The sequence below is a fragment of the Myotis nattereri genome (genome assembly GCF_964212035.1).
Source record: "Myotis nattereri genome assembly, chromosome: 3".
NCBI lineage: Eukaryota > Metazoa > Chordata > Mammalia > Chiroptera > Vespertilionidae > Myotis > Myotis nattereri.
Window position 1 is genome coordinate 24,849,933 of NC_138077.1, and position 13,339 is coordinate 24,863,271.

Genomic DNA, 13,339 nt, shown 5'->3' on the forward strand with positions numbered 1-13,339 from the left:
CTCCATTTCTTATTATCTCTCCCTGTGAACTCATATTTACTACTTCTAGATTGCATTTCTTTTCTCCAGTAAGTGCTTCTAACCTCAAAACTGATCTTTAAACTATACTGGAATGATTTCCTGATTCTTTTTCTTGTCTCTTCTCCTGGATTTTTCTCCTTGAAGGCTGGGCAGCACTTAACAGAGCTCCTATGTTAATTCAATATGCTAATTCATCTCAAGATTCATGCCTATTTTTGCATTGCTTCGGAAAATGTTTTTCCCTGGTGTTTCGTGTGTGTGTGTGTGTGTGTGTGTGTGTGTGTGTGTGTGTGTGTGTTGTTTGAACATTACAATTGCAGGTTCCTTGATGACAAAGGGTTGTTCTCCAAATAGTGTCTAGTCTAACGTGCTGTACTCAGCAGACACTCAATAAATTGGAATTGGATGGCTGACAGGTTTTCTTTAAAGATGAATTATGAAGCATTTAGTAGCTTTTAAATTACACTGGCCAAATCTTTTCATATACATTAGTAATTTCTTAAAGAATGTACCACTGTACAGTAAATAATTTCTGTAGTATAATGGCTAGTGTCAGCATTCTACCTACTAGGTTCCCAGGATTTAGACCCCTAGTCATTCTGCTTCTTTACTGCCTTCCAGATTGCAGGTGGCCTGGTTAATATAAATGTATGCAAATTCTGTAAGAAGTTGCAATAGGCTCCTTTTGTGCCTTCCTTCACAAGCATTAGCTCATCTAGCTTATGTTTTTATTCCCGCTGTTAACTATCTTCTTGGTATAACCATGAACTATGTATCTCCTACTTTCTGCCCTGAGGCTTCTCTGCTACCCACTGGGGTTTGTTTGGAGGGAGGAGGTTGGGGGAGAGAACCTACTCAGTAGTTCAGACAAGCACAAACCCTGGAAGAATTCACACCCCCAAGGCAACTCTTACTAGTAACTCAGGGGCACAATTCTAAGGTATTCAACTCCTCAGAGGGTCCCTAGCAGAATCAAGCCTATTGCCAAATGAAGAAAGGCAAGAATGGAGTTCAAACAGTTATACAGAAGAAGTCATTAAAGCTCCATATGTAGCATTGTATGTTAAGTACATTTACCATTTTAGCATGTAAATGTTGATTTGGGTTTTAGATTTTACTTTCCTAAAATAATGGCATCAATGGCAATTAAAGACCAAGTGTAGTTCCATTTGCCGGTAAGAAACCAGACTCTTGTGGTCTATCTGAAGTCATGAGAGGAGGTGCTGTTTGCAGACAAATAGTTATGAACTGTAAACAGTTTTCTCCAAGGGCTACCTCCAAGTCCCTAATTCTTGGATCTGGTCAAGATATAAGCTTATAGGGTGCAAAGCACTAAACCTGATGCTGAGAGAACACAAGGATGTATAAGATACAGTCCTTACTTCAGCCAAACTGGGGAGCTAAAATACCTATACAGATAGCTTTTTAGTACTTGAAAGTTCACTTGCTGCTCTTAGGTGTGTTTACTAACAGAGTTTATAGCCTTTGAGCCAGACTTTGAAGGATGTGAAGGATTGGCCAAAACCAATAATTTGTCTACTTTCACTGAGTTATTCTGAAGATACAGAGTGATAACAATATACATTGCTCAGAAAAGTATAAAATACTAAACACATGCAAGATACTGATAATGGTTATAATACAGGGTGGGTCAAAAGTAGGTTTAAAGTTGTTCATATGGAAAATAATCTAATAATCTTATCTAATAAAAGAGAAACATGCAAATTGACCATATCTCTGCTACACTCACAAGCCATGCCCACAAGCCACGCCCACCAGCCAATCAGAGTGACTATATGCAAATTAACCCAACCAAGATGGCTGCTGGCAGCCACAGAGCTGGAGCAAGCAGGAGGCTTGGTTGCCCCCAGCAATGGAGGAAGCCAAGCTTCCTGCCTGCCCTGGCTGGCTGTGGGCTCCGCTCAAGGCAACAAAGTTTCAATTATAGAAGATAAATAAATCCCAGATACCTCCTTCCAGCCAGCCTCCACTGGGAGCTTGGGTGGTTGGGGGCTGTGACCAGCCTGCAAACAGTCATCAGTCCCTCACCCAGGATGGCCACACCCTCATGGGTGAGGGTCTCTACTGGGGGGGTTGGCCAACCTGCAAACAGCCATCAGCCCCTCACCCAGGCTGGCCAGGCACCCCAGTGGGAACTCCTACCCTGAAGGGGGTGTGGCCAGTCTGAAAATGGCCCTCAGCCCCTCACCCAGGCTGGCCAGGCACCCCAGCAGGCCCCCACCCTGATCCAGGACATCCTTCAGGGCAAACCAGCCGGCCCCCACCCATGCACCAGGCCTCTATCCTATATAATAAAAGGGTAATGTGCAAATTGACTCTAACAGCAGAATGACTGGGAATAGCTGGTCACTATGACACACACTGACAACCAGGGGGCAGACGCTCAATGCAGGAGCTGCCCCCTGGTGGTCAGTGCACTCCCACAGGGGGAGCTCTGCTCAGCCACAAGCCAGGCTGATGGCTGCCAGTACAGCAGTGGTGGTGGGAGCCTCTCCTGCCTCCTCAGCAGCGCTAAGGATGTCTGACTGCAGCTTAGGCCTGCTCGCCGCTGGCAAGTGGACATCCCCCGAGGGCTCCCGGGCTGCCAGAGGGATGTCTGACTGCCAGCTTAGGCCCAATCCCCCAGGAAGCAGGCCTAAGCCAGCAGGTGGACATCCCCCAAGTGGTCCCAGACTGCGAGAGGGCACAGGCCGGGCTGAGAGACCCCCCTGAGTGCACAAATTTTTGTGCACCGGGCCTCTAGTTAATAGATAATATACAAGAATAAATGTATTTCATGTACTCATAACTGTAAACCTACATCTGCCCCATCCTGTATTATTGTTTCTGAAAAAGATTATAAGAATATGCAATTTAGGGTTTCAACTTCTAGAAACTCTTATCATTGATTAGAGAACAGATGCCATCCTATATTTAAAAATTTTTTTTTGCTTTATTTTTGAATTCTAGTAAAATTTTAAATTATTCTTTGTATTATATATTAATTTTGCAATAATTCCAATATCAGTTAATATTACAGCCTATATTTTTAATTGAGATATAATTGACATTATATTAGCTTGAGGTATACAACATAATGATTTGATATTTGTATATATAAAGAAATGATCACCATAGTAAGCCTAGTCAACATCTATCACCACACATAGTTACATCTTGTGTGTGTGTGATGAGAACTGTTCATATCTGCTCTCTTAGCAACTGTTAACTATACAATACAGTATTATTAACTATAGTCAGCATGCTGTACATTGTATCTTCAGTACTTATTTTATAACTGGAAGTTTATGCCTTTTGACCCCTTCACCCGTTTTGCAACCTCCCACCTGCCCCCATCCCCCACCTCTGGCAACCACCAATTGTTCTCTGTATCTATGAGTTTGGTTTCTGGTTTGTTGGAGATTTTTTTCTTTTTTTAGATTCCACACATAAGTGAGATCATACGGTATTTGTATGACAGCCTGGTTTTAAGCATAGGTACGAGCTTGAGAATAAGGATTTAACTGCCATTTGAATACATTTAGAGCATCACCTCAGTATAAAAGGTGATTTCTTGAAATATCTTGACAGAATCTAGTACTTTGCTAGAATTATTTCTTTCTGTTCTTCCAAAGAATCTTTCCCAATGGAAAGAACTCTGTATATGGAGTTATACTATTTTAGAAATGAAATGCCAAACTATAACTTCAATATAGTAAAAAATATAAATCCTGTTTAAAGACCAATATCAGAGTTTCAAAAAAGTAGATCAGTGGACATAATTGGAAGGAAATGTGTGGTATGCTTTCAGTAACACAGAGCACACCAATATTTATAAAAATATGCATTGTAGAATTATTCATTATAGAATTACTTCCTGTGCCTCATAGATATTTCCAAGGGAAAAAAGACAGATGTTACACTGAATAGCAAGGTCATCTGAGTTTAAAAATAGTTATTTTGCAGTATGCCTCTTCCCTGTCCAGTATCAGGAGAAAATTGTCATTAAACTCTAGAATTAAATATATAGTGTTAACATGTTGAGTCCATTCACATTTTGTGAAATAACTTTATTTGCTCTGCAGTAGGTGGCTAGCAGGTAAATTGAACAATGTTTGGTGATAGTTTAAAGTTGTAATTTCATCAACAACTTAATTAGGGGATATAAACATAAACCTGGAAATAAAAAGTATTGTATGCTATATTTGGCTTCTCGAAGACTGAAAAATAACTTTCCAGTGGACTTTTCCTGGGAAGTCAGTTGTTCGTTCTGGCAAGTTTCTTTTCATCTTAAATTGTGCAACATTTAAAAGAAAAACTATGAAGGTTACAAAAATTATATTTTAAAGATAATTTTTTAATTACAGAAGATTTTAAAAATATGTTAAATTATATAGGTGTGCTGCTCCTTATTCTGGGCCCATACCTCAGGGACAATTCTTTTTAACGGTTTCTTTTACTTCAGTTTCTAATGGGTATGCCTTCATTTATTTGATCAAATTCACAGCAAGGAGATGTTAAACTCTTGGCATTCTTAAGAAATATGTTTTAAGAATTTCAGTCACTGATTCATACATGCCACTCTATCACTTAATTTCTTTCTTATAGTTCTGTTTGGTTGTGTTCTTGACTGGAAAGGGAAAGAGTGTGCTATCTCCCCAGTCCCCCAGACGAATATATTAGAATCTTCAGGGAGGTCTTTGTCACAGTATACATGCCTTTCTTCCTACCTCCAAGGGAAGCATGCCTACTGGGTTGAAAATCACTGCATGTAATTTCAGATGTCCCTATTTGGGAGTGCATTGTGAGATAGTGTAGAAGCAGAACAAAGTCAAGTTAAGAATAATATGTATATAAAGGCCGAGACATTTCAGTGGTGAACAGTTCTTTTTTTTCTGGCTAACAGATATCGTCTTAGGTATTTTCTTTTTCCGTTTATCCCACTATTCCATTATCAGCTCGTGCAGAGGGCTCTCTGTTCTCTTCCCTTCACAAGAATTCCTGTGTGAGCATTAATGAGTAGAGAACAACAAAGCAAAGTAGAGATATGGCTGGCATAGCATAGACTGTCTTCTGCTGAGACGAGTGACTGGCTTCTGCATTCTAGACAAGGGCAGTCATATTTATATCAGTAAGATTACTATGATGGGGCCTTCAGAGTTCAGTGGGATAGTTGTTGAAACTTCGAGTACTAACTCCATGAATGACAAACTAAGTCTATCATCTTTTAGACCTTTCAACCTGGTAGAAAACTGTTAGAGGTCTGTGATTCTGCCTATTTGAAGAGTCACCTTACTGGGCACAGTGGAGACTAAAAATGACAAGGACATGGCTGTCTAAAGGGTTAGTGCCACAGTGCTTTTGAGTTCTCACTGCAGCACCTAAAACGAAGTGAAAAGGCTAAGATGAGACATATTAATTTTTTTTTACCTGTTTTATTTGCAGACTGCAGCTGAATATGTAAAATCTCGACTCCCAGAGGCCCTTAAACAGCATCTACAGGACTACGAGAAAGACAAAGAAAATAGTGTTTTGTCTTACCAGACCATCCTTGAACAGCAGATTTTGTCGATTGACCGAGAAATGCTAGAAAAATTGACTGTATCCTATGATGAAGCAGGTATGTTGTCTTTCATACACACACAGTCACACGATTTTTTTCTCCCTGCAGAAATTTCTTTATACATTGGTTAAATTTAGGCCCTTTTTCTGAGGTAGAAGATGAAGGGCAAACTGGACCCAAAGTTAGATAGTATGGATTAACAGTGAGTTTCTTCTCTGCAGTTTTAGTATAAAAAATTTCATCAGGAGGTTCCTAAAAATGTCTCTTAAATATCAACTTCCTTTGACAGTTTTGCTCTTTTTTTAAAAGGAAATTTCTTGTCTTTTATCAATCATGGACTCTTACTGATTTAATCTTTTGAAGTGTCACTTCAATTTCAGATACCAGCTGAAAACTTTTGCATCTGATAATCCAAGAACTATTATTTGCTTCAAGTATTATTTTTTAATTTCAGAGAATTTCTTTTCTAAAGAGGTGCCATTTTTTCTTAAAGTTTCAAGCTGAACTTGGTTTTCTTTTTCTTATAACTCCTTGTGTGAATCCCAGCTCCTCTTATCATACCAGATACTTCGGTTCTTTGTCTACCATAAGTTCATCCTATCCAAGGGAGCTTATTTTTTTTTTAAATATATTTTATTGATTTTTGACAGAGAGGAAGGGAGAGAGATAGAGAGTTAGAAACATCGATGAGAGAGAAACATCGATCAGCTGCCTCCTGCACATCTCCTACTGGGGATGTGCCTGCAACCCAGGTACATGCCCTTGACCGGAATCGAACCTGGGACCTTTCAGTCCGCAGGCCGACACTCTATCCACTGAGCCAAACCGGTTTCGGCCCAAGGGAGCTTATTATTGAAGGCATAGACAGACCTCCTTATAACACCATTTTTATTGATTACATGGTCTGTCTGCTAAAACCCAAATTTTAATGAAACCAGTGCAATATTACTTGGAATTATTAAAATATTTAATAAAATTAAACTTAGGAGAAATATCCTAATTAAAATGGTCATACTGCCCACCCCCCAACAAAATGGGGAAGAAAGTATGGGACAGTAACGTTTCTAATAGTCTAATGTTGGTAGTATCAATCCCTATTGCTAGGACCTTCTGTTTTTATTTCCACAAGGAAGTTGTTAGCATGCATCTCATTTTCTTTCTCCTGATCCTAAGCAGTCTCAGTGCTGATGTTCTTAACATTTGATTTCAAGCTTGAATAGCAAACAGAAGAGTAAATTAAAAAACAAACATTATGCTACACATGCCTAAACACTAGTGCAATTTTTTTAGTTATTAAGCTGTCCCCATTTATATTCTGCCTTATTACCCCTTTGCCTCCCTCTCAGACAAGATTCACATTTCAAGCCTTGCCTAAGACATCTCTGCTCTCTCTGATTCTTCTTTACTTCATTAATTTTCCAGGCACATTGGTTTCTTCTGTCTGCTGGGTGGTTAGATATTTGGTTACTGTGTTTGCCTTGTTTTTCACATTCTTGTCTTTAGAATTCTCATTCATCTCTTCTCTCACCCCTAATGGTTGGCCCAATCAAAATAATATTTAAATATTTATAGCATCTCAGAGATCATGGAACTCATATACTTCACCTCCTTCCTACCCCCATAATCATTTATGATGAGAAAATGGAGACTCACAGACTTGCCTGTAGTAACACAAGTTACTTAGCTATAGAGCTGGAACTCCAACCTCCTATTACAAATCAAGCCAGGCTTTCACCTCCTGAATGCAGGTTCTCATTCGTTCAGTAGACATTTGTCCAATGCATAGTGATATACTAGGCACCTGGAAGAAAGAGGGAAGGGTTTTGAAAAGGCAGAGAGGAATTAGAGATGTTGAAAACACTTTTTGTTTTTAGGTTATCCTCACTAAGGATATTTTTTTTTCATTGATTTTTAGAGAAAGTGAAGTGGAAGGAAAGGAGGCATAAGGAGAGAGAGCGAGGAGGGGGGAAAGAGGAGAGAGAAACATGTATGTGAGAGAGATGCTTCTGTTGTTGCTTCCCACACACTCCCTGACCTGGACTGGGAATCGAACCCACAACATGCTGGGGTCCAACCCCAACAGGTCCAGGGGTCCCCAAAGGTGTGGACGGAGTCGGCGAAGAAGGAATGACACGGAGACAGCGTTCAGTTGATCAGCAGCCTAGCCAGGATCTCTAGACAGGATCTCCAGCCAAGTTCTGGTCTGGATCTCCAGCCAAGTTCTGGTTAGGATCTCCAGCCAGGTTCTGTGTCCATGTTCTCTTGCTAGGTTCTCCAGCCAGATTCTCCAGGTTCTCCAACCAGGTTCGGTCACCAGGTTCTGTTGCCAGGTTCTTTAGCCAGGTTCTATCCAGGTTCTCCAGCCAGGTTCTGTAGCCATGTTCCCTCGCTAGGTTCTCCAGCCAGGTTCTGTCCAGGTTCTCTAGCCAGGTTCAGTCACCAGGTTCTAGTCAGGTTCTCTTGCCATGTTCTACCCAGGTTCTGTAGCCAGGTTCTGTCTCTAGGTTATTCAGCCAGGTTCTCTCGCTAGGTTCTGTTTCTAGGTTCTGTGGCCAGTTTCTGTCCAGGATCTTTTGCCATGTTCTCTCCAGCGAAGTTCTTCTGTCTCTAGGTTCTGTGTAGGTTCTGTGTCTAGTTGTCTTGTTACATCTGTATTTATACCAGTTGATTCCAATCCTATCAATCTCTATTCCAAAGGTTAGGGCGTTTCTTATCTCCATTCCAGGGAGTAAAGATTATGTAGCTTAAGCATGATTGTTTGTAGTTAAAGTGATTAATTACGCGCCTGGCACTTAGTTAAGGGGTTTTATTCCCTCCCTAACTTCAGGGGAAAATCCCTACCTGGGGAAACAACCTTTCTCAGAGAGGTGACATTGGTTAAAACACATAGTGCCAAGAAGGTGAGCAAACATATTAAGAACAGTATGCCATATATGCCAGGTCCCTTGAAACAGCAAGGATGGACCGGCTCCCGGCTACAACACACACCAGCAAGGCAGATCTTGTTAAAAGTCTAGCTGGAGAGCTAAAACACACATATGTGACTTCTGAATAAAAATTCCTGAGGATTTAGGGAATGAGTACACTCTATTCACAAGCTATTGGAGTTAAGTTCTTTAGGGGAGGACATTGACCCTGAAGGACAAATGATGAATGTGGATTTGTGCAGATAAGAGAGATGCAGTTTTTGTGAGGAAGGGGCTCAAGTAGACACCAAGGTGAAAAAACTAAGACCCATAGACCTGCTTACAGTAACACAGTTACTTAGCCATAGAGCTGGGACTCCAATCTCCTTTTAGAAATCAATCTGGGCTTTCACTGCCCTACTGCAACCAGGCACAACTTCCCACCATTGAAATTGTCTACTCACCTGCATGTTGTTGAGCAACTACTGGTCTGCAGAGGTGCTCTTGTACATGGCCTTTGGGAGCAAATGCTTTGACACAGAATTAATGTATCAATAAATTTGCAGCATGAAACAGCAGAAATCACTACAGGATTGAGAGTAGAAAATCTGAATTCCAGTCTTTTCCTCTAGCTTAATGGTGACCTTTAGCAAATTAATGTCTTAGAGCCTCAGTTTCTTCATCTATAAATTTGGGCTAATAGTATCTCACAGGGTTATTATGATAAGAAAGTATGTTACATTTGAGGAAGTCCTTAGAAATTATGTTAGAAATGCCACTCATGCCAAATGAGAACAGATTTATGATCTTTCTATCCCACAGACCAGTTTAAAGTACTCAGAGGTTTTTCTTGGCATGTCGTCTCTGGGGAGGCAGAGGCAAATTTTTAAAAATGATCTTCAGAAGCTTTGAGAAGTCAAGCAACAGCTATGTTAAATCAGCCACTCCAGGCTCAGTTTGCCCTTGGTCGTTTCTGCATGAGGTGACGCATTTGGTGGGGGCTGTGTATGTATGAGTCAGTGAAGGTCATTGTGTGTTGTAACATCTAAACTGCCTTCTGCTGCACTACCCACATCTTAATAATTTCATTCAAAGAACGAGGAGAAGATATAAAAAGTCATTGCTATTAAAAAGAGAAATAGGTTATCATAATACAAAGGAGTCAGGAAATAGAAGAGAAGGTACCTAATACCTTCAGATATAAACACCTTATATGAAGACATTCATTTGTTTCAACTGCTTACCTTCTTTCCATGCTATCCCAGTTTTTACTTGTTCACATTCTTAATTCTGCTCTCCCAATTTTAGGAAGTGATTAATTATTAATTAGAAAATGCCCTTCTTTGTCTGTGGAGAGGTTAATTTGCCTTTCATGCTCATCCGCTGATAAATCAGGCTGTGTGACAGTTACCACATTTGTGGTTTCTAAACTTCTAAAAACCAGTTAATGAAAAATCCTTAGACACTTGTCTAAAACCACTGGCTCCGAACCTTTCCTCCCTCCAAGTATCTAGAAACCTGACTTTCAGCAAAGAAATGGGAAGGAAGCAAAAGCCACCCTCTGCCATACTATGTCACAGAAACTTTAGATTCTCACCTGGAATCTATATATTTTCACTTTAAATCATTCTCACCTGTTAGATTATATTTTCCGATGTGATATTTTTAAAAATTCTTGTTCTGACATTGAGTATTGTACTTTTATTACAGAAACAAATAGAAATAAGTAGAATGGTATAATAATAGAATAATAATTATCAGTAATCCTGTCATTGTAAACATTTGGTATGTTTCCCTCACTCTAAGCATTTTTGAAATGTTATTGATATCTAACAGTATCCTACATTTTTAATTTAACACTATGACATAAGCTCTTCTTTATTTTATTAAAACCTCTTCATGTGATGATCATTTTAATGGCTACATAATATCCTATTCTTTTAAAGTACCACTTACTAACCATTCTCCTATGTTGGACATTTGTGGTTTTGTTTTTGCGAATAATGCTGCAATACATATGATGTGCATTTGTCTACATTTCATATTACTCTAAAGAGCAGACTTTAGAAAAACCACAGTTTCGAATTAGAATTAGAAGGTGGGGAAAGGAGATGATACTGGAAGCAGAGACCTGAGAGCAGCAAGGAATAAAACCAAAGAGCAAATTCATAGAAATCTACAAAAAAAACAGTTATCATATTCGCAGCATTGTGCTGCACTCTACGTCAAGTCGGCATTCATAGACTCTGTAGTATATAGAGTTAACATCATTAATCTTCATAATGATGATGTTGAGTCAAAGAGAAAAGGTTTAATTATACTCTCTGTATAAAAATAGGAATTGTGTAAACCATTTTAGGAGGATTTTCATCCAAATGGTTTATTTTTAAGTTTTGATTATTGCAGTGATTATTAAGTTTTGTAGTATAATTGAAAGAGGTCTTAGAACCAAAAGACCCAGATACTATTCCTAGCCCTGCTGCCAACCAGATATATGACCTTGATTAAGTCATTAAATCCCCCTAGACCCTGTTTTGCTATAAAACAAAGGAATGAACAGGATCTCATAGATGTCTTCCATTTCTAAAACTATGATTCTGGTCACTTGGCAATGGAAAACGCAGGTGGCCATAGCTTCTGCAAGGTAGCATGTAGCTTCTTCTTGAACTTTCTGCTTGCTCCATCATCTTTCTCCTGTCTCTTCACACAGCCCATGTAATTTACTCAATAATCAGGCTCAAAGACCACTATTCAGTCTTTCTATCATCTGCCCAAGAAGATGCCCAGGCATACTTTTGTTGGTGGGATGGGAGCCAGGCAAAACTAGATTTTGAAAGAAGAGGTTCTGAGCCATCACTCATGGGTCCTCAATAAGATAGCTTAGATATTTTTACTAGCATTTATTAATGCTATAGAGTAAGAAAATATGGTTTGCAGTTGATCTATTAATATTTTTATTTAAAATCCAAGTTTATACACATTTCTATAGATTCAGCTTAGACACTAAAGGAAGCAGTGGCATGATTTGAAAAGTGATCAAAATAGCATTTCCCACCATCTCAGAGAACATCATTACCTAAATATTCATTGTTTGTTATAGGAAGCAAAAATATGAAAGGTTGAAATAACAGGAGAGGGAATCTTTCCTTTCATTGTTTATTTTTGTGCTGGTATATTATCATTCATGTTTCTTTAAGTAATGTTAAATTGGTTTTTTAAAAATATGTTTTTATTGATGTGTTGTTGTTTTAGAGAGAGAGAGAGAGGAAGGGAAAGGGAGGAAGACAGAGAGAAACATTGATATGAGAGAGAGAAATGGATCAGCTGCCTCCCATATGCATCCTGACCAGGGATCAAGCCCTCAACCTAGGCATGTGCCCTGACCGGGAATCCAACTGATGAGTTTTCAGTGCATGGAACGATGCTCAACCCACTTAGTCACACTGGCTGGGGCAAATTGTTTTTCATTTATTTTTAAGTTTGGGTATGAATAAATAAACTACATATTCTCTTGTTAAGGATAAAGTAACATGGCTTGTGATGCCTTGTGTTTGAAGGAATTGGGAGGAGAGTAGGCCCCTTTATTTGAGAGTGATAGTCTCTGTTGCACACTCAAGCACCCTCAGGCCTGGGAAACGGCACTTTGGGAAAAGCTGAGTATACCTGTGGTGGGTGGATTGGCCAGTGGCGGTATCTTGTTGCCGGCCTCCAGACAGTTGCCTAAGTTTCAGCTTAGATCGTTTTCTCAGAGTTAAACCTAAGACCAGCGAGGATTTTATTTCTGCTCTTACTAGAAATCCACATAGCTTTCCAATGAGCACAATTTCCTACCATATAACACGAGCACTTACACGTAGAAAGTGAACCAGGCATTGCAGGTGAGGGAAGGAGAGGACTCAGCTGGCTGTTTATTGTGTTCATTTGGGCATCGGTTAAAGCTGGGGACCTACAAATCCATTTCCAAGTGTCAGGCAATCACACAACTTTCCCAGAGGAGGTGAGAAAGCAGTGACAGCATTCATTTTTCAGCCTCTGCTTTGTGATCCCCTGATGCAGCTCTACATTGGACATTCCTGAGAGCTGAGCCCAACCAAAGCTACCTGCTGGGAAGACACACCACGTACTGTACTGTACTTTTTGGAGAAATAGCTTTTTTAGAGGGTGGGGGAATGTGCTCTAAGCAATTTAGAAAGTAGCTGGAGGGCTACTATTGAGCTTATTTTATTCTTCTTAAAATAGGTGGTACCTAAACGTTCATCTACGATTTAATTGAGCCATTATTGTCAGAGTAATCAGTGATCTCCGAAGGAAAGCCATTTCCTGACATGGGGGGAGGGGGGGGGAGGGGGGGGGAGGAATTGAACACACATCTAGAAACCAAACTCAAGAAAAGAGATTGTGAATTATTTAGAGCCTTTTCAGGTTTGCCAAGACCATAAAAAATATAGTAAAAGGCATTTGCAGGAAGTTCTTCACTCTAACAAATAGAGTGAATTTCTCAGTAAGTTTCTCAAACAGGTCCTAAGGGAAGAGATGGCAGCACTAAGGTTTCTTTACTTTATACCTTCAATCAGGACCCGGTTACTGATCTCAAAAGATATTCTTGCCAGAGGCTTGCTGATAGGATTTGAAAGGAAGGAAAAAACAGGGACCCAAAAGAAATTTAAAAAGGGAAATTGAATACTGGTCATGCAACCTCTAACTCCAACTTCTGAATTTCTGTAAAAATATTACTGTATTATTTTTTCACTATAAGAGTAGTATAGTACGTTTAAAACATTTTTAAAGTATGGAAAAATAGAAAAGGAAAAGATAATCTCTATATTGTTACTGATGGGTAGAGTTCTTT

The 13,339-nt window shown here is 39.5% G+C and overlaps 1 protein-coding gene across 1 annotated transcript in view; it reads left to right on the forward strand.

The window, feature by feature from the left end:
• Positions 1-13,339, forward strand: part of PPM1L (protein phosphatase, Mg2+/Mn2+ dependent 1L) — a 250,003-nt gene that overhangs the window by 180,059 nt on the left and 56,605 nt on the right. The window contains exon 2 of the mRNA XM_081086785.1: positions 5,467-5,641. Coding sequence (XP_080942911.1) covers positions 5,467-5,641 — 175 coding nt within the window. The remainder of the gene's footprint in view (positions 1-5,466; positions 5,642-13,339) is intronic.